This window comes from Mytilus edulis, chromosome 8, assembly GCF_963676685.1.
Source record: "Mytilus edulis chromosome 8, xbMytEdul2.2, whole genome shotgun sequence".
NCBI classification, from domain to species: domain Eukaryota; kingdom Metazoa; phylum Mollusca; class Bivalvia; order Mytilida; family Mytilidae; genus Mytilus; species Mytilus edulis.
The window spans coordinates 76372107-76397786 of NC_092351.1; the positions used below are offsets into that span (position 1 = coordinate 76372107).

Genomic DNA, 25680 nt, shown 5'->3' on the forward strand with positions numbered 1-25680 from the left:
TGTATATATAGAAATAATTTTGGATGTAACGCCTTTCTGATTGGCTGACGTTGTTTTGTTATCAGCCCATTAATTTATCGTTAATGTTATTACTACCACTGGGTCGATGCCTCTGCTGGTGGATTGTTTGTCCCCGAGGGTATCACCAGCCCAGTAGCCAGTACTTCGGTACTGGCATGAAAATACGGATTTTTTGTGTTATTAAAATTTGCTGTTAAATTATTATAAATTAAGGAATGTATCTCCCTCATGCAAAACTTTGATTTCTTTCACGGATTTGGCTATATCTTTTGGACCTTTTGGATTATAGCTCTTCATCTTTTATATAAGCTTTGGATTTCAAATAATTTGGTCACGAGCATCACTGAAGAGACATGTATTGTCAAAATGCGCATCTGGTGCAGGAAAATTGGTACCGTTAATGTTATTAGTCATGTGACAGTGACGTCATCAACGTTTTTTCATGGTTTTCTACGGTTTAAAATGGAATTTAGAATTAAATTATAAGAAACGACTGTAATATTTTTTTCTGTCTATTCGAAATAACATACAAAAATGTGGTGCACACGGTTAAATAACCCGCTACGCGCGTTATTCGGTGTGCACCAAATTTTTTATGTTATTTCTTCATAGACAGAAAAAATCTTACAGTCATTTCTTAAATAATTTAACTTTGGATGTAACGCGACTTCTGATTGGCTGACGTTGTTTTGTTATCAGCCCATAGACATAATTTAGTCATGTGACCGTGACGTCAACAATAATTAAATTATAAGTAATGACTGTAATACTTTTGTTCTGCCTACTAGAAATAACATAAAAAAGTGATGCATACTTTAAATAACCCGCTCCGCAGGTTGTTCAGTGTGCACCACATTTTTTGTATTATTTCTTCATAGACAGAAACAATATTACAGTCATTCCTTAAATAAAATATGCAACAGTTATGTCAAACACCTGTTCGGAGGTGCAGGTATATAAATATACAGTCACGTTGCGAATGGAGATTGCATATTGAACAACATTTTGTTCAATCATGTTAGATAAATTAACAAAAATACCTGACTCCGAGGAAAATTCTAAACTGAATGTCCCTTATCAATGGCAAAATCAAAATCCCAAACACATCAAACGGATGGATTATGAGTGTCATATTTCTGACTTATTTTGGGGTAGAAAATTGTTGATTTAACCGGGTAGCATTGACACATATAATCTCTTTCTGAAACGTTTGCCTTGTTTGTTGCTTGTCTTTCATTTTTTTATTTGTGCTTTGTCTATGTGCCTTTTTATGTTTCTTCGTTACATATATGACGTGGCTCTGTACTTATACATCCCGTCATTGTAATATTATATGGCAAATTATGTTTTTTGTTATATTTCTCTGTTACATGTTGTTTTTTTTTTATATTGGGATTGTAGAGTATTGACTGTTGTGTATGTTACATTTTTACCTATTATGTCTGTTTGTTTTGTTCACGCATTGTAGTCAATATAATGGAATTTGATGCGACTGTCATACAAGTGAGAGGTTTAGCTAGCTTCGAAAACAGGTTAAATCCACCATTTTAAGAAAATCCCGATACCAAGTCAGGAATATGACAGTTGTTATCCATTCGTTCGAGCTTTTGATTTTGCCATTTGATTAGGATCTTTCCGTTTTTAATTTTCCTCGGAGTTAAGTATTTTTGTGATTTTACCCTCTACACGGGCAAACTATATAAATAAAATTAAATAAACAGCCAAGCTGCTGTCAAGGGATAATAATACCACACCCTTCGAATTCGCATGTTTGATGACATTTGCATGAGGGGTCTCACTTAATTTGATCGTTGAAATGCAAAGTGGATGTAGAAGATGTATGACTGAACGAACTAATAAGCTAGAACCGAAATGAGATCATATGACGTCATCCTTGTACAGGGGGGTCGATATGCCATGTCATCTTATGGGAGAATGTATAGCGGCTAATATAAATACATTTTTATGTCCCATTTACTAGCATTATGTTTCTGGTCTATGCGTCCGTCCGTCTCTTCGTCCGTCTGTTCTGCTTCAAGTTAACGTTTTTGGTCGAGGTAGTTCTTGATGAAGGTGAAGTTCAATCAACTTGAAACTTGGTAAACGTGTTCCCTATTATATTATCTTTCTAATTTTAATGCAAAATAAGAGATTTTATCCCATTTTCACGGTCCACTGAACATAGTTTGTCTAACATCTCCTTTTCTCAGTCGTAGTCAAAATATCATGTCCTTATTCGTGGTCGATTTCCTTTGCAGAACCTGTGTAAACTATGATAGGTTTGATAGGTGGGAGTGTCAATTACCCCAAATTCTAAACAACAACAAAAAAAACGAATTCTTTTCCGGATTAAAAAAACAATCATTAATTATTCCTGAGTCCCGATAAGGGAAAAAACAAAATCCCGCAAAAATAAAGGCACGATGCCAAATTACCACAATCGACTACTTCCAACGCCCCCAAAAAATGTTCTCTCGTTCCTTCATTAAAAAAATATATTGTTACTTTCGTAATGCCCTGGATATGAATGAAATATTCCCACTGGATGGTGATCAAGACACAATCATTTCACTAGTTGTCTCGCTAAAGTTTAGCTAACAATTGACGGCAGCTAAGAAAATGTTGATTTGTATGGATACAAAGTATGTAAATATCCTAATGATTGAACAGAGAAATAGTATATAGATACTGCCGCCTTTTCTTCACTCCTATTATAGTAAAACTCGTGCTATTTTTTGGTATTAATTTTGTATTGAGGGAAATACACTGCTACGTACGGTGGACATTATGATGTTATAAATTATATGCCTGATGTAGGTAGAGTATTGTTGAATCAATCCATACAGTAGTTGATTGTGGAATATAGACATTATTGGTGACCTGTTGCAATTAAAGCTTTTCGGTCAACAGACTTCCTTTCTTAAGCGGTTATTTATCCTTTATCACAGACAACCCCGTTTGATAAACTAAGTTTAAATAAATGTGATCTCGTGTTGAATACTGATTGATTGTTGGTTGCTTTTCGCCACATTATCACAAAAAAAGCTATATCGCGGCGAATACTGCATAGATAACATTCTAACAAACATTCAGCAAAAAACAATGCATCGCTGAGTGTTAAAAAACAGGTATGTCACTGAAAATACAGGTGCACCTTTAATGGAGCACGAATTTCATAACTTTTAGCAACTGAGTTAATATAACCTTGTTTTTCTCAGATTATTACTCAGTCAGGATTCTTCTTCGTCAAAATTATCTCCCCGTTACGCCAGTTATTTTTCACAATCGTAGAAATGGAAGCCATTGTAGGTGTTGTAAAATACTTTTACATTCTTTTATTATAGACATTTTCGTTTAATTGGTAAACGTCTTAACGTCGTTTACCGCGGTAATTACGTAACTGTATATTCGACGTCGCTACTTAGCGACGTTATTGTGTTCCTACATGTAGTTTAGATAAAGATTTCGTTCTATGAAGACGTTCTTCGTCATTTCTTTAGAATATATGTCAAAGTAGGGATGACGCGCTGCCAATTTTGCTCGTGAAAACCGATAAATTTATCCGCAAAGCACCATTACGATCCTTATTTGTCAGTTCTAGTTTAAAAGACAAATGTATCTACTAGCTAATGAGCATCAATTAATGATCTTGTCTGCATTGATTCAACTTAAAACTATTGTCTTATCGGTTGTCAGGTGGAATTTTCGAAAATTCATAAACATTTAAAAAAAAAAAATCTAATTAAATATTTCGTGGAAGGGCAGACTAGATTTTTTTAGTGGTTGAAGACTATAAACCTTTGTTATCACAACAAACAATTAGGTTTTTTTTCGAAGATATGCATATTCATCGTCCAACTTGAAAGACTGTCGTCAAGTACTTTTAGTAAAAAAAATAGCTATTCGAACACACCTACTCTGTTTTTATGATTCATGAGATAGGTATTTTACTTAACCCATATTTTTCATCTTTTAGTACTGTGATTTTTTTATGTTATAAAGTCAACCTGTAACTTTGATATATAAAAAACGATAGAATCTGAAGCGAGATGATATATCAAATATTCTTGCTTTGTACATTTACAAGACAAAATATTCAACTCAAACACGCCCTACCATAAAAAGGTGCACTCGATTTTCTCTTTTCGATACAATTGTTACCCATTTTTTTTTTTAATTCTTGAGTCACATAATGGAAGGGCAGACACGAAAATTACTGAACTAATTGTTTCTCCGTCCGTGGTAATTTTTTCAAAAAAATCGGAGGTTATGCATTGTCTACATCCAACTTGATAGATACGCATGTCGTCGACTTGATATCTAATTGTTCTGTTTAACTATGTAATAGATAAATTGAAACCTTATGTAAATGGTGTTTTTAGAACAGAACATTTCGTAATTGAGAAGAAAATTGTCATTTTATTTGTTTCTATTAACTTTTAAATTTTTTGTTACTATAGTAAACATTACAGTGAGCATTTATCGCCTTCTCTAACAAAGAGCTTCGATTCTTTTGTTCTATTTCAATCGGGTTTCCGCCTGATTATTATATTTATTGAATATTGTGAATAGCTCTTCTAATAATGTTTTTTTCTTCTGTGACCCTTGCACATGGCATTGTCTTCCTTTGAAGATGTCTGTATTTATTGTGTTTTCTCATTTCCCCTTATTATTCATAATAATTCAGGGCACTGGAAAATGTCATTGCGGTTCATAGCATTTTTCTGGTATTTGAAATTACTTTTTAGATTATTTTTAGTGTTCAGCTAATACTTTTTTCTCAATCTTTGTTCCTTGCACATGAACTTGTCTTAATTCCTATATAGATATAGGAAGATGTGGTATGAGTGCCAATGAGACAACTCTTCATCCAAGTCACAATTTATAGAAGTAAACCATTATAGATCAATGTACGGCCTTCAAAATGGAACTTTGGCTCACACCGAACAGCAAGCTATAAAGGACCCCAAAAATTACTAGTGTAAAACCATTTTAACGGGTAAACGTATTGTGTTTACTCCCCTTCTATCCACTATTCATAATAATGCAAAGCAACGAACATTGTCCGTGTGGTAAATAGCACATTTTCAAAGATTTGTATCTTTTTAGATTATTGTTTTTTTTTTTCTCTTTTTCTACTTACTATCCATAATTATTCAGGTCTTTGTATTTCATACTCGTAGCTCTTTTCCTTTGATAAGTGCTATCTTTATGGATTTATGGGAAGTGTTATGTTGATTTTTTTTTTCATCTCGAAAGTAAAGTATGCTCCACTCATTCCTTTTATCAATGGACACTAAAATCACTGCTTAATTATTTTTTTTTCCGTTCAAGCAAACGAACAATTCGGTTGTTGCTTCCTTGGCTATCAAAGTTGGACACATTCCCCATTTCCATTCTCAATTTTATGTTGATTTATGGTTTTGAATAGATTTTTAAACACACATCTCGTGTGATTTAAAAGGGGAATGACACATTAATCAAATCGAAAGCTTTGTTTAGGCATTTACTCGCAGTCAAAGAAGCAATATTTGCTCAACCTATCCCTTACGCAAATGGCTACCTAATTCACAATTATCAGTTTTACCATTCTTGTAAATGAGAAGGATGCTGTATTTTTGTGTGTTGAATTATAACACATATTAGAGATAAAATCATTGATTTTTTGGACACTAATTTTGCTGAAAGGGGATGTATAAATACGCAAACACGGTACAAGGTATCTACATTTTACGTCCTTCATCTTGGTTTGCCAATCTTCACACACTCTTCGGGACAGTTTAGAAATCGCCATGATGGGCACAAGTGTTTCTACATCTATATACACACACAGCAAAACAACTCTTAAAGTAACAATGACATGTCTTTTTCGTTGTTGCTTCAGACGTTGAACTCAGATCGAAAGTTGTTTGTTTCATAATTATTCATTATACAGAATATCTTCTTTAGATGCATGCATGCCTATTGAGACATTGGATTGCAAATGGCTGCAAAAGATTTAGCAGGTGATAACATAACTTTCTGTGCCAAGGGAAACGTTGCACATTTTATCCATTCGTTTGATGTGTTTGAGCGTTTGATTTTGCTATTTGATAAGGGACTTTCCTAATTAAATTTTCGTCGGGGTTCCTTATTTTGGGGATTTTGCTTTTTGCTAGATGTATAAGTATCCATCCACGCCATCTCTGCGTTTTTGTCGATAGACCAAAAAAGATGTGGTATGAGTGCCAATGAGAGCCTTTTTCAACTCATTTTTATTGTTTGTTCTTGTGTTGTATTGTTACACCTCTGTCCCAGGATAGGAGGAGGATAGAGCGCTAACAAACATGTTTAACCCAGGCACAATAAAGTGGCCAGTCTCAAGTCAGAAGCCTGTAGTTCAGTGGTTTTCGTTGGTTTATTATGCATTGCTCAAAACTAAATCAAAGATATTATATTGTTTATTTGTTCAACAAAATGTGAATATGATTATCCACAGTCATAACAACATTTTTCTCCACTATATGGATGTACATATACAACTGAACATTAAAACATGGTTTACTTAAGGCCAAACAAAATGATGTTTTTGGCAGAATGTTCACACTGTGTGTTTATGCTACACTATAACATTATTTTTTGTAATGATGTCTTATAAAGAGATAAAGGATCATAATTGAAAACGAAAGTGTTAAAAGTGAATGATTTGGGTTTTTTTTTTGCAATAATTATTATACCATGTGAATATTTTGCATTTGCATTAAATGTAAAAAAAAATTAAACAGTAAATCAATTAAATATTCGGATTTATACTTGAAATAAATTGATTAAAAAAATAAATTAATAAAATAAATCTAGTATTTCAATCTGCAAAAAAGTCGTTTTGTAATTTGTTTTGAAATTTTGAGAGAATAGATAATACAACATATAGTGTGGCCTTATAAGAGATTCAAAATAATAAATAATAATTTATAATTCATGACTTTACAATTATAATAATTTACAGCACCAAAAAATATTTGATATCTTAACTTAACAATATTTTTTTTTATATAAAATTCCTTAAATACCGATATAAAATTCTTAAAAACTTGAACATCAATAGACTATATTTCTAAGAATATATAACATGTAACTACTATCCATCTAAAATGCCCTCAGACAAAAGAGCAAGGTATTGGGAAACACAAGACTCCCATTATGGAAAAAAAAATCATTCAGAGGCAAAACGTACACGATCACACAAACTGCGAATCGAAATTTTACCCTAGGAAAAAAATAAAAGTGGTGGCATTAATAACAGATTTGCACATTGAATTCTATTGTTTATTTACTAGACATGGGAATAAGTCATAAACAGATTTTGAATTGAAAAAGACATTGACTGTTTAGTTTCATGAGCAATGAGCAAGGCATTTAATTTCACTAATGCTTACAATTCTGGTCCAACTTCATAAATTCGATTTGTATAGCATATCTAACCACCCAAAACTCGTGTAAAATAAATAGAAATAAACATAAATTTTGTTTTTGATGCTTTGGTTAACTTTGCTCAAGTTTAACTGGTTTTGATTATAAAAGTTTTGCTGGAAAGGTAAGGTGGCATCCATGTGACCATCCTTTTTTTTTTTAATCATCACGACATTGTAAAAACTTTAACGACTGATTTTTTTTAATGGAGAAAATATACAGGCGCCGACATTTTTTTCACGCGGACACATCTGATGAGATTTTACTGCTAAGTCAAAAACTAATCTTGGTATACTTTGATATAAATATTTTTTTGTAATTGTTGGTAATTATTATTATCCGCTCATTATGGGTGTATATAAAAAGAAGATGTGGTATGATTGCCAATGAGACAACTGTCCACAAGAGACCAAAATGATACAGACATAAACAACTATAGGTCACCGTTCGGCCTTCAACAATGAGCAAAACCCATACCGCATAGTCAGCTATAAAAGGCCCCGATATGACAGTGTAAAACAATATAAACGAGAAAACTTGTCAAAAATAGATATCTATTGTTGTTGCGAAATACAAATGTGTTGTGCATACTGTTCACAATGATGCATTGTGGCTTGTTGACAATGATATTACTAGAGGGTATGGACAAACTCTGAAAACTATACGTACACGACCTGGAAAGTCAGAGATTTGATATCACGCTAGGTATGGACACATCCATAAAAAGTTATTTGAACACGACTTGGAAGATCAGATATTACGCGGGTTTTGGACAAACATATAACCTTCTTGGACAAACCATTGAAGTTATAATATTAATTTTTTGTTGTCAATTTGAACAAACATAAGAACAATATGCATACATGTTATGCCATGCAACGGTTACCTTTCGGAGTTTAAAAACCCCTGGATTTTGGGAGGTTTTTTGTTGTCCTATCTTCAGTTTTCTATGAATAGTGTTTTGCGAAATGTATGTCTTTTTTACATGGTGTTGCCTGTTTTTATTAGACGAAAGGATGTTGTAGAATTTATAAACCAAGTCAGACATATGAATTTTATTACAATGTTATGCAAAAATATAGAAATAGTATTTAATACAATTGGCAGTATTTAAAGGTTAAACTTCCAAACATTAACCACAAAAAAAGCCCAAAATGAAACTGTGTGACATTTGAAATAATGTGATTGTACTTAAATCTTCCTAAAAGAGAGATGTAATGCTTTATATATAAACTGTATATTATGTATCATGTTTTAAGCCATTGGCTCATATGGGCGTAAAGTGCTTTTCAATAAAGTTTCTATAATATACCAAACTACAAATTAGAAAACCAACTATCTATGCTTTACGGAAAACTATCAAAACACAATAAACCGTCTCCAAAACACAACATAGTAAACAAAAGACTGGGCAACACGAACCTCATTTAAATCCCGATAACAACTTTTAAAAATTCGATCTGTTTGTGTCTTGAGCCTTAAGTTTACGTGTTGTGTCTTCAGTGTTCCTTAAGTTTATTTGTTGTGTCTTGTTCCTTGAGTTTACTTGTTGTGTCTTGTTCCTTAAGTTTACGTGTTGTGTCTTGTTCCTTAAGTTTACTTGTTGTGTCTTGGTCCTTAAGGTTACTTGTTGTGTCTTGTTCCTCAAGTTTACTTGTGTCTTGTTCCTCAAGTTTACTTGTGTCTTGTTCCTTAAGTTTACTTGTGTCTTGTTCCTTAAGGTTACTTGTGTCTTGTTCCTTAAATTTACTTGTTGTGTCTTGTTCCTCAAGTTTACTTGTTGTGTCTTGTTCCTCAAGTTTACTTGTTGTGTCTTGTTCCTTAAGTTTACTTGTGTCTTGTTCCTTAAGGTTACTTGTTGTGTCTTGTTCCTTAAATTTACTTGTTGTGTCTTGTTCCTCAAGTTTACTTGTTGTGTCTTGTTCCTTAAGTTTACGTGTTGTGTCTTCAGTGTTCCTTAAGTTTATTTGTTGTGTCTTGTTCCTTGAGTTTACTTGTTGTGTCTTGTTCCTTAAGTTTACGTGTTGTGTCTTGTTCCTTAAGTTTACTTGTTGTGTCTTGGTCCTTAAGTTTACTTGTTGTGTCTTGTTCCTCAAGTTTACTTGTGTCTTGTTCCTCAAGTTTACTTGTTGTGTCTTGTTTCTTAAGTTTACTTGTTGTGTCTTGTTCCTTAAGGTTACTTGTTGTGTCTTGTTCCTTAAGTTTACTTGTGTCTTGTTCCTCAAGTTTACTTGTGTCTTGTTCCTCAAGTTTACTTGTGTCTTGTTCCTTAAGTTTACTTGTGTCTTGTTCCTCAAGTTTACTTGTTGTGTCTTGTTCCTTAAGTTTACTTGTTGTGTCTTGGTCCTTAAGGTTACTTGTTGTGTCTTGTTCCTCAAGTTTACTTGTGTCTTGTTCCTCAAGTTTACTTGTTGTGTCTTGTTTCTTAAGTTTACTTGTTGTGTCTTGTTCCTTAAGGTTACTTGTTGTGTCTTGTTCCTTAAGTTTACTTGTGTCTTGTTCCTTAAGTTTACTTGTGTCTTGTTCCTCAAGTTTACTTGTGTCTTGTTCCTCAAGTTTACTTGTGTCTTGTTCCTTAAGTTTACTTGTGTCTTGTTCCTTAAGGTTACTTGTTGTGTCTTGTTCCTTAAGTTTACGTGTTGTGTCTTGTTCCTTAAGTTTACTTGTTGTGTCTTGGTCCTTAAGGTTACTTGTGTCTTGGTCCTTAAGGTTACTTGTTGTGTCTTGTTCCTCAAGTTTACTTGTGTCTTGTTCCTCAAGTTTACTTGTGTCTTGTTCCTTAAGTTTACTTGTGTCTTGTTCCTCAAGTTTACTTGTTGTGTCTTGTTCCTTAAGTTTACTTGTTGTGTCTTGGTCCTTAAGGTTACTTGTTGTGTCTTGTTCCTTAAGTTTACTTGTTGTGTCTTGTTCCTCAAGTTTACTTGTTGTGTCTTGTTCCTCAAGTTTACTTGTTGTGTCTTGTTCCTTAAATTTTCTTGTTGTTTCTTGTTCCTTAATTAGATGTAGGAAGATGTGGTGGGAGAGCCAATGAGGCAACTCTCCATCCAAATAACAATTTCAAAAAGTAAACCATTATAGGTCAGTTTACATGTTGTGTCTTTTTGCATTGATTTTATGTACTTCTATACAGAGTACTACAATAATAGTGTTCTACTTACGAAGGTTCGCGTCATCATTGTCGAGAATTTTTTTTAAAACCAGCTTTTCATAAAGTTAGAACTCCTTAATTTAAACAAGAATATTCAAACAAATTGAAGTTTTAACGACCTTGACTGCCTATACAGCCCTTGCATTGTCGGTTCACACAAGAATATTATCATATAAATACTTAACTTATTGATTAAGGATAGTACATGTATACAAGATTAAACAGGCAGTTTCTTGTTCCCTTTTATCGAACCAATATAAGAGCCATATAACAAGCAAAAAATACTATTAAGGTAATGCAACATTTAAATTAAAAACATATAATGCCAATCCTTACATATTTAATTCAAAAACTACATGCTCTTGGTTCCTTCGTCTTTGGGTTTAAGTAACGTTCAAATGACTGTTGAAGTTAACATGGTTAAGATGTATACTATATCAAACAAAATAGACACAATGAAATTGGAATAGAGAATGTGTCAAAGAGACAACAGTCCTATCATGGAGCAGGGCCACAAATGGGTAACGATGATATATCACGCTTTTTGAACTAAATTATCACTTTTATCAGTTAAAATGAGAATTGTTAGCTTTTCGTCCACATGACAATAAAAGTACAGCTGTAGAATGAAGCAAGGTTTGTCGTACATATATAAATTAAGTAAAAATATATTAGAAATAAGTGAAAGAAATATTTAAATGCAGGGTAAATGCACATGACGTACTGAGACAACAACATTATAACACAGAAACTACAAATAATTTAAAGGTATTACTTATAAGTGAGACCGTATACTTATAATTTATAATTCTGCCTTTATTTTCGTTCAGAGATGACAAATTATTCAATGTATTTTCTTACTACGAGCTTCCTATGTTGACTCTAATTTTTTTTTGTTACAGATGCACACCTTACAGATTAAAGGGCCATAAGCCAGTGTAACCTAAAGTTTATTTATGACAAAAAAGATGAGTTTGTTTAGCCTTACGAATTAGGCCATGCTTACTTAGTCTTGGTTCTTGTCCTGCAACAGATTATTAGTTTCCTTTATCTGTTATAGATTGCAAATTAATTGTTAAGGTGGTATCTAATACAACAGGGAGATAACTATGTAAAATCAGCTAAACGTTTTAATTGCGTTGTGTTATTAAGGAATAATTAAGCTTCTCAATGATCAAAATTAGTGATTGTCAAACTGCTATCTACCCAGTGATTTTCTTTTTGAAAAAATGGATGGTTCAAATTTTTTGAAAATTTTATATTCTTGTCTAAGGGTCAAAGTAAATACTTTGTCAAAATTTCATAAAAATTAAACGAGCCAAATTAATTTTAGTGAAGGTGTTGGGTACCACCTTAAATCGCAAAAAATGTTAAAAATCGTTTAAAAAATTATCTCAAGCAATGGGACATCTGACAGTTTTTGTTTAAATAAACAGTAAAGTAGATGTTGACATTCCATTCATGTCTTCACCGTCAAATATTCTATGTAGCGATATAAACGATAACTAACGATACTTACATTTCACACCTTATATACAATCGGCAATCCTCGGATGACTCCGCTACTCTTTTACGGAATCGGCCGAGTTATGACGAATGACCTTATATAATGTTCTATTTATTTTTAAGCGGCCATGCTGTTTAGCAGGTGAGATCATCGGATATTTGTGTATGTGTTTTACTAGAAACTCCAACCAGAACTGCGGTTAAATTGATCAAAATTAGCAGAGTATTTTCGTGAAAACGATTTAGTAAAAGTTAGTCATAGTGGAAGACGACAGCCAGCCAAGTGACGAAAAATCTCACGTACCCTTAGAAATTGAGGGAACGAAAACAATAAGTAACGGTTACAGCATAGTGCCTTCTCTTTATTCCACATTGTAATCTCTTCAATCATTTTTAATTTTTGACAATCTGCACAAAGGGTGCCACAAATCGACAAATGTAACCTTCAGACAACACATTCCATTTACAAAGTAGATCTTTAAAAGATGAATTGTATTAATGCCCATGTGCATCAAGATTATGGGTCAGGCGGTCAGTCGGACAAATTAACAAAGATATTCATAATGTCTTCACGTTCTTTGCCAATTGACCGTAGGAATTTATACTTTTTCGCGAGAAAATATAAATACACAAACATGTTTAAATACTTGTAAAAAATCAATATTGAGAAATGAAAATGTACAAATACATAACAAAAAGTTAACTCTTATATTAATCACCTTTTTTATTCTTGAATTCTGAGGAATCACAGAAGTCGAACAGGACTTCTAAAATTATGCTTACTGAGTACGTCTATTATCATATCACATATATCAATCTAGACATATACATATATTTTAATATCACTTTCTGTCGGAGATTCATTCCGTTATAATAAAAAAGTTTCACACTTTGTCATTTAATCATTGAGATAAGTTATTTTATACAAAAACTTTCAAAAATATATGTGCATCTCACTTTCTGCTGTCAATCAATCGCCAATTGTTGTTGAAATAGGATTTTTCACTGTTATGATACATTTTCAGACAATAAAAGATAACCCGATCAAACTGAACAATAACATGCGGTTACACAACGTTTAAAATTACCATTGAACAATATCATTATTCGAATAGTGAATATAAGCTTCAGTTGTAGTGAATTTTCGCCACTATTTCAAACTTTGGACTTCAACGAGGAACATGTGTTAAATAATTTTGGACAACACAAATCCCCATTGTTTTAACTGGAGACAGAGTTGCCAAGACACACTCAATGATATATTTAAACGTAAAGTAATGTACACATATCAAACCATTATGTTGAATATGTTCTCCTCATTCCGCAGCCGATTCTAGCGTTCTATGATTGTCAAGTTATGATGTTGATCTCTGGCCATCCAACATATTATTCAGAAGTGTTTACTTGATATAATTTAATAAGGCACGAGATGAAATGTATGGCACAAAATGTTGAGGTAGTAAACAATAACGCTGTCAGATGAAAAAAAAATCAATATTCTATGACTTCCGGTCTCTTTCTTGAAAAAATCTAAATTTAGTATACTGTTTCCGGTGCGAAGAAGTTATAGCTCTACGTTTTGATCGTCTGTATGATAAATGTACATGTAACCTCGCATTCGGAGTCCCTTCGCAATATCCTTTCCTCATATCAAATGAACCAGAATCACATAAAGGCTTCATACACCGACCACTTTTAACACAGCTGAAAAATAGAAGTAGAACAATTACAAGCAAATAGACATTTGGAGCTAAAACACTAAGTGGTGTACAGTAAAACAAAATGTAACTCTACCCGAAACACCAAGTGGTCTACAGTAAAACAAAATGTAAATCTACCCGAACACTAAGTGGTCTACAGTAAAACAAAATGTAATTCTACCCGAACACTTAAGTGGTCTACAGTAAAACAAAATGTAATTCTACCCGAACACTAAGTGGTCTACAGTAAAACAAAATGTAACACTACCCGAACAGTTTTTGCTAGCACTAAGCTTATTAAAGGAGAAGGTTGGTACCTATTAAAACGGTCAAACCAGCTGCATTTGTTTGCACCTGTTTTAATAAAATTAACGGTACCAATTTTCTTGCACCAGATGCGCATTTCGACAATACATGTCTCTTCAGTGATGCTCGTGGCCAAAATATTTGAAATCCAAAGCTTATATAAAAGACGAAGAGCTTAATTCAAAAGGTCCAAAAAGTATAGCCAAATCCGTGAAAGGAATCAGAGCTTTGCATGAGGGAGATACATTCCTTAATTTATAATAATTTCTCATATTTTGTAAAAGCAAATTTTAATAACACAAATCAGAAATCTGTAAATGTCGTTCGTTGATGTGGTTCATACGTGTTTCTCGTTTCTTATTTTTTATATACTTAATACCGTTGGTTTACAAGTTTGAATGATTTTACACTTGTCATTTTGGGGGCCCTTTAGCTTGATGTTCGGTGTGAGCCCATGTTCCGTGTTAAGGCACATTTTTAACCTATAAAGGTTTAATTATACAAATTGTGATTAGATGGAGAGTAACCTTATTGGTACTCGATTATTCCACATCTTCTTATATCTATATATGCCTTTTTACAACCACAAAGAACCCGAAAGGGTATCAAACCAAACTCTGAACTTGGAAATAACTTCACTAATTTAAAATCTTCACTATTCAATTTATCTATTCCAAACTTAATTTTTAAACATTGTAACTTTACTTACTCAAAATCTTCACCATTCAATGGATCTATTCCAAATTTGATTTTTAAACATTGTAACTTTACTAACTCAAAATCTTCACCATTCAATGGATCTATTCCAAATTTGATTTTTAAACATTGTAATTTTACTAACTCAAAATGATCTATTCCAAACTTAATTTTTAAACATTGTAACTTTACTTACTCAAAATGGTCACCATTCAACGGATCTATTCCAAACTTAATTTTTAAACATTGTAACTTTACTTACTCAAAATCTTCACCATTCAATGGATCTATTCCAAACTTGATTTTTAAACATTGAAGTGTATCATCGTTACAGTCACAAACACATTCTAATCCGGGTCTAGTCTTGATGAATGGAAATGGACAGTGTTTATCGCATCTAAAAATAGATTTAAATAATAATTTACGTCCATAAAACACCCACAACCAGTTACAAGAGGGTGGTAAAGGGGGGTACTGAACACGGAAACACGTGACAAAAATCGCAAAAACGTAGCACGAAAAATAAAAATCGGGAAAAACGAAGCACGAGAAATAAAATCGTAAATATTAAGAAAAAAAGTACCAGCAGTTATTACTCAGCCGTTCATTGTTAATGGACATTAAGACATTGCGGTCACCTTTTAGGCTAGCCTATGCTACTTGCATCTGATTTGAAAAAAAATATTATTATGATGGACTTTATTACATGTTTAGCATACATATGCAATAGAAAGTAGAATGGTAACAATATACATCAATTTCTATTATATTGCACAAGTTTCAAAAGGTACTATAACTCACTGACTTTAAGTTAGTTCCAATTTACTTTTTAATCAAATGCGGAACAATGCAAGAACGAGAAATTAAGAGCACCGACACGAAACACGGAAAATAAATAAGGGGAAATACGAAGCACGCACATCGAACCAAACACGAGAAAACGAGAAATAAAACACAAAAACACGAAAACACCTGAAATAAAAACGCCGAAACGTTGCACGAAAATAACCCTTTACCACCCTCTTACAACATTTACACATAGTTGTTACTGATATGTTCTGTGGAAATAGAGCCAAATAAGAGAATCCTGCTCCAAAATAGGATAACTTCTCTTGGTGTATGATCCGACTGTAATGTGTATATGTCTGTCGTGGAGGTTTCATATTACCTTGACTTCATTTTAGTCAATATATTATAGTATCTCTCCACAGATTAGTTTTACTTGTTTCTTACCAATGGTTAATTCTTTGGACGCTCTATCAAATTTCATTAAGGACAACAATATAACAATTTATATAAAAAGAAAGGTTTAGCCTAAATTCCTTTTTCGTCTATAGAGAGAAATATACTGGCATGTTGCTTGTGTAGTTCGGTGGCTATCTCAACAACGTAAAACGTGTACCACATTTTTTTTTATTTCTAAATAATTTGACTGTCATATTCAAATTTGATTATTTTTATGCTCCATTTATGGGCTTTATGTTTTCTGGTCTGTGCGTCCGTCCGTATGTGGTACCGTTCGTCCGTTAATTCAGGGTTAAAGTTTTTGGTCGAGGTAGATTTTGATGAAGTTGAAGTCCAATCAACATGAAACTTAGTACACATGTTCTCTATGATAATATGATCTTTCTAATTTTAATGCCAAATTAGAGATTTTCCACGATTTTCCCCCATTTTCACGATCCATTAAACATACAAAATTATAGTGCAAATGGGGCGTCCGTACTTGGGACACATTTTAGTTTCATATCTTTTTTAGATGTTTCTACACAGAAGCCAGTTTAAATGTTTGTTGGTATGCTATCAATTTTTCTTTAATACAAATGGAGAAACTTGCAATTCAAAGCCAAATAAGTACTCGCTAAATAAGTTGTAACTGAACAAGGACAAGCAAATCATTTAGTTTTGAAAAAAACATAAACTTACTTAGGTAAAGGCGTCAAATCTTTACATCCACACCGAGTGACATTTTTGAAAAATTTGACCTCCACTTTGTTAGAATCTGGTATATTGACCTCGTCACCTCTCTGAGAATGCTGAATTTCTGCTACCTAAGATATAAAATAACACATAACACTACAATCTAAAAAGCAGTGGTATTCGTCACTAAGTTTATTATAAAAATGTACGTACTAACATAATTTGTAAAATTGTTTATGATTGCATATTTTTTTTTAAAGATTTTGACAAAATCTGCCTCTTCAATGTTTCAGAGAACATTTTGTGATATTCAGGTAAACATGCCTTAAAAAAATTGGGAAGTAGAAATTTCATTCATGAATGTAATTGTTATCGGAACAAATGTACAGTAGTGGTCGTTTGTTTATGTAATTTATACGTGTTTCTCGTTTTATTATATACTAGTAGATTAGACCGTTGGTTTTCCCGTTTGAATGGTTTTACACTAGTAATTTTGGGGCCCTTTATAGCTTGTTGTTCGGTGTGAGCCAAGGCCCCGTGTTGAAGGCTTATTGGTACATTGACCTATAATGATTTACTTTTATAAATTGTTATTTGGATGGAGAGTTGTCGCATTGGCACTCACACCACATATTCCTATATCTAAATAGTAAAACAGAGTGCACAATTACACCTCATATACAATAAAAATAGGAGCTTTTATAAGTTTTAAACTATTTGGTATTCCGCATCATCAACAATCTTCATGTTATTAGTAAATTTAAACTTACAATAAATGGCTTTGTTATTATTTCTATATCTTTTTCTCCACATTCTTGACTTGGATTCCAGCAACATCCGCTTACATTCCGACATACATGAAGAATTGTGTATTCTGGGAAAAATAATTTATTTCCTTCCGGTGGTATATGATGTAGTTCTGGTGTTGGATCATGACAACTTCCTAAAGGGTGTTCTTTTACTGCCAAGTAATGCAAAAAAGCCTCATCAGCAACTGAAAGGAATCTTTAATGGTTAAAAAATGTTAGAACATTAGTATGACAGTTGTACTGTCTAAAAGTATAACCTTTAGTCCTTTTATCACATAAAACAATTTGCACGTGACAACGATACAAAACAAAATGATAAGTAGATAGATGCATGCACCTACCCATTTCTACACACTTGAATAACATGATTAAAAAAAACAATATCAAAAGACTTTTTTTAAAGACGGAAAGAAAACAACACTCTACGTCAAACTTAAAATATTAAAAGTTAAATGGAATATTGGATTCAAATAGCCCTTAGAATTTCTACAATCTATTCATTAATTTGCAAAAAAAAAAAAAAAAAATGTCTGCCAAATATTTATATTTTCATCTTCCGCATTAGCGAGTGAGACACGTCACAGACGAGTGAGACACGCCACAGAGCTCAAAATCATTTGTCATGTTTTTGTTAATTGAAAGACGTAAACAAACCAGTTTTTATCTCATTTTAAACACTTTAACCTACCTCTTTGAATATCAGGATCTATTGGATTAGCCTCATCATAAATTGTATCGTCGTAATAAATTTCTTTCTTCCGAATTGTTCCTTTTAATGTCCTTGTTGTTAATATTTTGTCGATTTGATCATCCGTTACGTTTTTCTTTTGGATAAACATTCTATAAATATCACGAAAACTTTTTGCCTTCCTTGACAAAGTTCTAAATTGTTCTAAAGATACTCCCCGAGATAAATAATTTTCCTGAAATTAAATAATATTCAAGATTAAATAAAAGTACATATATATATTTACAACAAACGTCGCATGAAATTAGATCAAGATATAAAAAGTGAGTAAAACCCAGTTTCTAAATGTATAATGTTCAGGATTTATAAATTGTGAAAGTAAACTTAGGTCATATAAAGTACAGGATTTTAGGATTTTAAAAAGTTGGAAGGTAGTACTTCATATGCCATAGCGGCTTACAAGGATAAGCCCGGTGGGTACTTCCGGTATAGGCACAGTCGCTTCAATTGCTGTAAAATCATCCGCCGGTTCACATAGTCATACGCCGATCTTGCCGGTCTTCACTTACCTGCAGACAATCAGCCGGTCAATAAAAGTATGGCGGGAAGCGCAATTTTAGGTAAAAGTCGGAATTTGGAAAGGTGAAAATTGATTTTTTTTTCATCAGATTATAATATGTGATACTGTAATGATCCACTACTGACGGACGAAAGATACTTAAGGGACAGTCAAACTCATAAATCTAAAATAAACTTGACAACGCCATCATGGCTTAAAATAAAAAAAGACAACAGACAAACAATAGAACACATAACACAACATAGAAAACGAAAGAATAAACAACACGAACCCCACCAAAAACTAGGGGTGATCTCGGGTGCTCTGGAAGGGTAAGCAGATCCTGCTCCACATGTGGCACCCGTCGTGTTGCTTATGTGATAAAAACCCCGGTAAATAGTCTAATTCGGTAGGTCACATTCATGAAAGGGAAGGGGATTGTAGTTACGACGTAAGGAACATATCCGATATCACTTGTGAAACGGTTATTCCGTAACGGTCAACCAACTCGTGATGGCGTCTGTAAAATTTACGAAGGGATGATTTCAACTGCACCATTTGGAACTCTTGGTTTAATAGCTTCCTTGTGAGCAGCAACCCTCTATCAAGAAAATCATGATAGGAAATGCAAGAACGGGAATATCGTATCAATTGGAAGATATATACCCCGTATGCAGGTGCTACTGGAATGTTGCTACTTAGAAATGGAAAGTTCACAATTGGAAAGCTGAAATCATCTCTTTTCTCGTAAAGTTTTGTTTTCAACCGACCCCCATTGTCAATTTCTAGATGTAAGTTAAGATATGAGGCCGACTTTACTGTATCTGTAGTATCCTTTATCTCTAGTTAGATGGGATATATGAGTTCCACATAGTCACCAAATTTTGAATTATTTAGTGAAAGAACATCATCTTTATAGCGTTAAGTAGAGTTAAATTGCCAAGCCATACATTTTATTTTCAAATTTAAAAAATTATCTTGGGGAAAACGTTTTTATGACGAATAAGTCCTCGGATAAAAAAAATTACACAACAAAAATATATTAAAAGGTTCATTTTTTTATATTCCAAAGCGTAGAACCAAAAAGCGCAAATTTTAACTTCAGTCTATTGCAATCTTTTAATCAGCCGGTTCCACTCATTTTACCTTTCAGCCATATTTAAACCGGTCACGTGATAAGGCTAACCGGGTATAGCCCGAACAAGAACTCATGAAGCAGTCCCATAAAGATCGGAAATAACAATAAGACAAAGTAAACGTAGGTCGTTTAAAGAAGCAAAGGAAAACCTAGCTCGAATAATAATAAAAGATAAATAACAAATAAAGAAAACATCGCTCAGAATAAGATCTGCACGAACAAAAAGTCAAAGCAAAACTTTCTCGTATTAGGATGAAATTTATCAACAATTTAAAGATACTGAATAGATGCGACTGTCATACAAGTGCGAGGATGAGCTAGTTAGAAAACAAAGTTTGATCCACCATTTTTACATTTAAGGAATGACTGTAACATTTTTTCTGTCTATGAAAAAATAACATAAAAAATGTGGTGCACACTGAATAACACGCGCATCAGCCAATCAGAAGACGCGTTACATCCAAAATTAAATTATAAAAAAATGTCTGTACCAAGACAGGAATATGACAGTTGTTGTCCATTGATTTTATAATTTGATTGGGGACTTTACGTTTTGAATTTTCCTCTGAGTTAATTTTTGTGATTTTACTTTTTATACACATTTCTTTCAAGACAACACGCTAACTAATACATTTCTTACATTCAAACTGTATATTCAATTGCATTCTTCTTCTTGCAATTTGTCGTGATGACAGTTGTGGTTGTTAATGTTATGCCCCTTTTAATAAATAGATTTAAAAAAGTTCAACGTTCTGTATTTTTATATTCTTTGATTTATCGTCGTTGATGAATGTTTATAAAAAAATCTCTGAGCAGAAAACTAATTTATCTAATTAGGTACACCCATTTATAGTAAAAACAAAACTGCATTTTCTAGTAACAGTCGCATTAATTATTGTTGTGACGTAAACACAAAAATGTTAACCTGGTAGACAATTTCAAAATTCTTGTCTAAAAAATAATGCAGTGTTTTCAAAATATTGCAAAAACATCAGAAACTTCAAGGTAAATCAACATACCATTAAATCCCATATGATTACAGCATGTTTAATTAAGTGTTGCATGCAGATTTAATCTAAATTTAAGATTAACAATATGTTGATATCTCTGTCTGCTTGTTTATAGCAACTTCAGATTCCGTAAATATAATAAAAATAACTAAAACAGACGTGTAAATTAATTCTCATGCTGCACGTGCGTCCTCGGGATAGTTTAGAAAATTTTGAATTTGGCTGCGAAAGGTGGAATGGTTTACGTGAATTTGTGCATATAACAAATTGTGGAGGTTATTGAATGATAAACAAACGGTTTTTTTTCTTTAGACTTGTCAATTTGCATCAAAATGAAAAGTTACATATTCTCTATGTAGTATTGGTATTATTCGCGTAAAAACAATACAAAACCTGGTCTGAACCTGCATCGCTCAATTCAATTGTTTGGTGGAGGAAAAATTCAAGTGAAGCATAACTGAGTTCATTCGCTAATATTATAAAGACATGTACAATTAAAAAGTGTTGTAAAATGTCAAACAATCGGCAAACAGGAAGTTGGTGAACGCTGGATGTAGATATTGCATACTTGCTACTACGCAACATTATCAACCAACTGACCTAATATAAAATTCCCCCCTCTCAAAGAGTACAAATTTTGTACCATATATAGAAAAAAGTTCTGACTTTCTTTTCTAAGAAAAGGTTACGAAAATCTCTTATACGTGTATCATTATAACAAACTGTTCGCCCATCTCAAGTTACTACAAAACAATGTAAAACTAGAAGTGAGTTACGGACGGACGGACGGACGTAATTAAACAAGTTTAGTATAATACTCTACTCTGTTAGAGTGATGGTTGAAAAACCTTTCATATACAGTGAATAGTAAAGTGTCTTAAAGACTGTAAAAAAAAACCCGAACAATCTCTGAAATGATAATTAAAACGTGCTTTTCCTGAAAGAACCAATTCCTAAGGATTTTCGAAGTGTCAAAAATGACCTGTCTTATCTGAGATAAGTTTCTATTAAAAAAACTTCGGGAAATCCCAGTGTTAAATGATATGATAAACGTTCAGATAACCTTGATGTTCACAGTTTAACAAGGGGGTAATTACTGTAATACTGTTATCAGAATGACCTTGAGATGTAATACGTACAGCATGAGAAAACGATACAAACGGTCTTATATTTTGAGAAGTAAATACATTTTTTTAAAACAACATTACAAGTAAACTAAGGAAAACTAATAACGTTAAGTATACAGACGGCACAAAAGGTCTGAATTGGGCAAATATGTGGATTGAATATATTATTTGGATATATAGACATCATTCAGTCGTGCACTCTTTTATCGGTGACTGTACATCCGAGTAGATTCCATACAGCGACATTATGAACAGAAGAGTATTAATTTTTATAACAGTACATAATGGCATTGGATACCATCAACTTTAAACTAAATATGTTAAACAGCAAAAACACGACAACCACCGAAGTATAGACTACTGGTTTGATCTGATTTGGAATAGGCACACAATATATAATTTGGGGGGGGGGGGGGGGGGGTAAATGTGTTTGTAAATGTTCGGCCCTCCCTATCATGAGACAGCATGAATTGAGAATAAATTGTACAAATCAGTAGGAAAGAGCTTCCCCTAACTTTAAATTAAAAGGTATATGATGAGGGCAACATTATGTTTGACGTAAATGAATCATCCCGACAAATAAGTACGGATAATAGAAAAGTTCAGTATTACTCATAATAAATTGCGAAACATGAACCTCCCGTGCTGGAAATGAACTTTCAAAGGGATTTTTAAACGATGTGTAAGACACAAACATAACTTTATATTTATGTTTGCTATTCTGGTTATGCTGGCATCAAATATTTACTTTTTAGATCTTCACATTTATCTTCAATGAGCTACTAGTAATCCTTGTTTTTTTTTTATTCTATATATTTAAAATTATTAAGTTTAGATTTTTAAAAGGTTGACATTTCACAGAGAAACCTTGGAACAGTATAACAAACCATGGAAGTATTATATTGAACAAACTAAGTAGTATGTCTGTTTTTATAGCAGCAAGATTATAGGTAAAAGTCAGACAGGCTAAAATAACAAGTTTTTCACAAGGCGAAACATGTCGAAATACTTGAAATGCGCTTGCTCGACAACTGTAACGTGTAATATAATGATTTTACAACGTATGTTTGAAATGTTGATTTTGACATCAAACGTTTAACGGATGAGTGAGAGTATGCGCAGAAGTCTGATTATATGACAAAATCTTATAACATAAACGTTCTTTAATGCATTCCTCTATACGAATGAATGGAGCAGTAATTTATAAAACGTAAATATTCTACTGTATAATCGCTAACAGATACCTCTTACATAACTTCCATTGTTCCACGTCGACCAAGATTATAGTTGTTGCCTTAGTGGCAATTTTAACCTTTTCTCAAAATGACGCAATTAGTAACTGTGTAGGTCTTTGCAATATCTGAATCGAGTGCGACGATAAACATGTAAGACAGTAATAAGATAATAATGTATTTAAATGTTGTCAATTTGAGTTATAATTGTACATGAAGGTTAAATCGGAAATGGCGATACGACGAGGGGGGTCCTCATCTAAATATAAAACTTCAAGTTTTGAATTTGGTTGGAGAGAGGGGTGTGATTTTGATCCCCTTAATTTAGAAATGGCCATGATATATACTTTGTTTTGGGGTTCTTATAAAAGACCATTTACTTTCAGATGGTAACAGTGCAGTATATACATAATCAAGTTGATGGAAAACAGTCAATGCTATGGCCAAAAGGAAAAAGACAAAGAATCGTCCAGAAAGACTACACCAACAGGTAAAGACAAACAATCGTTTAGAAAGACTACACCAACAGGTAAAGACAAACAATCGTCTAGAAAGACTACATCAACAGGTAAAGACAAACAATCGTCTAGAAAGACTACACCAACAGGTAAAGACAAACAATCGTTTAGAAAGACTACACCAACAGGTAAAGACAAACAATCGTCTAGAAAGACTACACCAACAGGTAAAGACAAACAATCGTTTAGAAAGACTAACCAACAGGTAAAGACAAACAATCGTCTAGAAAGACTACACCAACAGGTAAAGACAAAAAATCGTCTAGAAAGACTACACCAACAGGTAAAGACAAACAATCGTTTAGAAAGACTACACCAACAGGTAAAGACAAACAATCGTCTAGAAAGACTACACCAACAGGTAAAGACAAACAATCGTTTAGAAAGACTACACCAACAGGTAAAGACAAACAATCGTCTAGAAAGACTACACCAACAGGTAAAGACAAACAATCGTTTAGAAAGACTACACCAACAGGTAAAGACAAACAATCGTCTAGAAAGACTACACCAACAGGTAAAGACAAACAATCGTTTAGAAAGACTACACCAACAGGTAAAGACAAACAATCGTCTAGAAAGACTACACCAACAGGTAAAGACAAACAATCGTTTAGAAAGACTACACCAACAGGTAAAGACAAACAATCGTCTAGAAAGACTACACAAACAGGTAAAGACAAACAATCGTCTAGAAAGACTACACCAACAGGTAAAGACAAACAATCGTCTAGAAAGACTACACCAACAGGTAAAGACAAACAATCGTCTAGAAATACTACACCAACAGGTAAATCTAGCAAAGGAGCATGAGATAATAGCTTCGACAATCGAAACATACCCGTGGTCATTTGTGACACTGATGTACCATAACTGCCAACCAAATCTTGACAAACAGTTTTGTTATATTATAAATCAATCTTGTATATTTAGTACTACCGATATATAGTGTATGGTATTAAGGGGAAACTATTTGATTTCTTATGGGGGATAGGATGAACTGTCCTCCTTTTTTCTGTTGTATTATCTGTCCTACCTCGAAGTCTTCTCAATCGTAGTTTATCCTTACTTAATTTTACATTAATTGTTATCATGCCCAATTTGGCCAAGTTGCTTATCTTTTTTACTCAAAACTCCTGTCCTGCCTTTGTATCCCCCATTCCTCCCATAAAAATCATATAGTAACTCCCCAAAGAGATGTTTATCTTTTCATTGAATCTGGATAATTCCCGATTTTAGAGTTTTTATCTAGATTATTTTTTAGTTTTCTTGTGGAAAATTGTTTGTTTAGATTTTCTTTTTTTCTTACTTAAGTTTGTCTTATTCTATATCTATTTTTAAATGTTTTTTTTTCTTTCTTCAATCGTTTATTTTGTATTCCTTCCGAAACTTCCGTCTGTCATAGTTTTTACCATCTCTTAAACATTCTTAAAGTTATCAAAATATTATTATATCTCTAGAATAAATACCTTTAACAAAACATTGATGTTAGTATAGTAATAGTGTCGATGAACTTATATGTTTGCACAAAATGTTTTTTAACCTGTTACACTTAAACTGTATTTAAATAAAACATTATTTATAATTTGACAATAATTGAGTGGCGTTTTTAACAAATTACATGCTTTAAGTTGCAGACGGATGTTTGAAGAATAGAATAAATTATAAATTAGTTTCAGTTAGTTAGACATAATTGAATAAGATATGTGATAAAATCTGCAGGAAGATATGCAGCTTTGATGCAGTTAAAGGAGAATATGTGAAATTTCAAATAATTGTTATTCGGAAACCACATATTCAAATTGTATAGAAAACGCTAACGTTTCTATAGTTACTCTTGGTCGAATACAATC

At 32.9% G+C, this 25680-nt stretch overlaps 3 protein-coding genes across 9 annotated transcripts in view; 1 reads left to right on the forward strand and 2 right to left on the reverse strand.

Annotated features, from left to right (window-relative positions):
• Positions 1 to 9309: 9309 nt before the first annotated feature.
• On the reverse strand, positions 9310 to 10527 carry LOC139484361 (trichohyalin-like; the record flags this gene model as incomplete). Its single annotated transcript, XM_071268098.1, has 1 exon — positions 9310 to 10527. A coding segment is annotated over one exon (1110 nt), but the record flags the coding sequence as incomplete, so codon positions are not given.
• Positions 10528 to 12830: 2303 nt separating this feature from the next.
• The window catches only part of LOC139486276 (uncharacterized), an 88399-nt gene continuing 75549 nt past the window's right edge, over positions 12831 to 25680 (reverse strand). For all 7 annotated transcript variants that reach the window (XM_071271080.1, XM_071271079.1, XM_071271084.1 and 4 more), the window contains 5 exons: positions 18244 to 18478; positions 17517 to 17740; positions 16753 to 16877; positions 15089 to 15223; positions 12831 to 13828 (listed from right to left, as the gene is read on the reverse strand). In XM_071271080.1, the coding sequence (XP_071127181.1) occupies positions 13624 to 13828; positions 15089 to 15223; positions 16753 to 16877; positions 17517 to 17740; positions 18244 to 18478 (924 nt within the window). In that variant the 3' untranslated portion in view covers positions 12831 to 13623. The remainder of the gene's footprint in view (positions 13829 to 15088; positions 15224 to 16752; positions 16878 to 17516; positions 17741 to 18243; positions 18479 to 25680) is intronic.
• LOC139486278 (nucleolar protein 58-like) lies at positions 20260 to 24906 on the forward strand. The gene is made up of 3 exons (XM_071271086.1): positions 20260 to 23955; positions 24033 to 24383; positions 24562 to 24906. The coding sequence occupies exons 1-3, from the start codon at positions 23730 to 23732 to the stop codon at positions 24774 to 24776; spliced, it is 792 nt and encodes a 263-aa protein (XP_071127187.1). The 5' UTR covers positions 20260 to 23729; the 3' UTR covers positions 24777 to 24906.

Excerpts from the sequence above, each read along its gene's own strand:
- LOC139486278 (XM_071271086.1), top strand. The coding sequence starts at position 23,730 with ATGGAAAACAGTCAATGCTATGGCCAAAAGGAAAAAGACAAAGAATCG. Across the intron at positions 23,956-24,032 it reads TAGAAAGACTACACCAACAG|GTAAAGACAAACAATCGTCT; the intron begins GTAAAGACAAAC and ends ACTAACCAACAG. Across the intron at positions 24,384-24,561 it reads TAGAAAGACTACACCAACAG|AAAGACTACACCAACAGGTA; the intron begins GTAAAGACAAAC and ends ACAATCGTCTAG.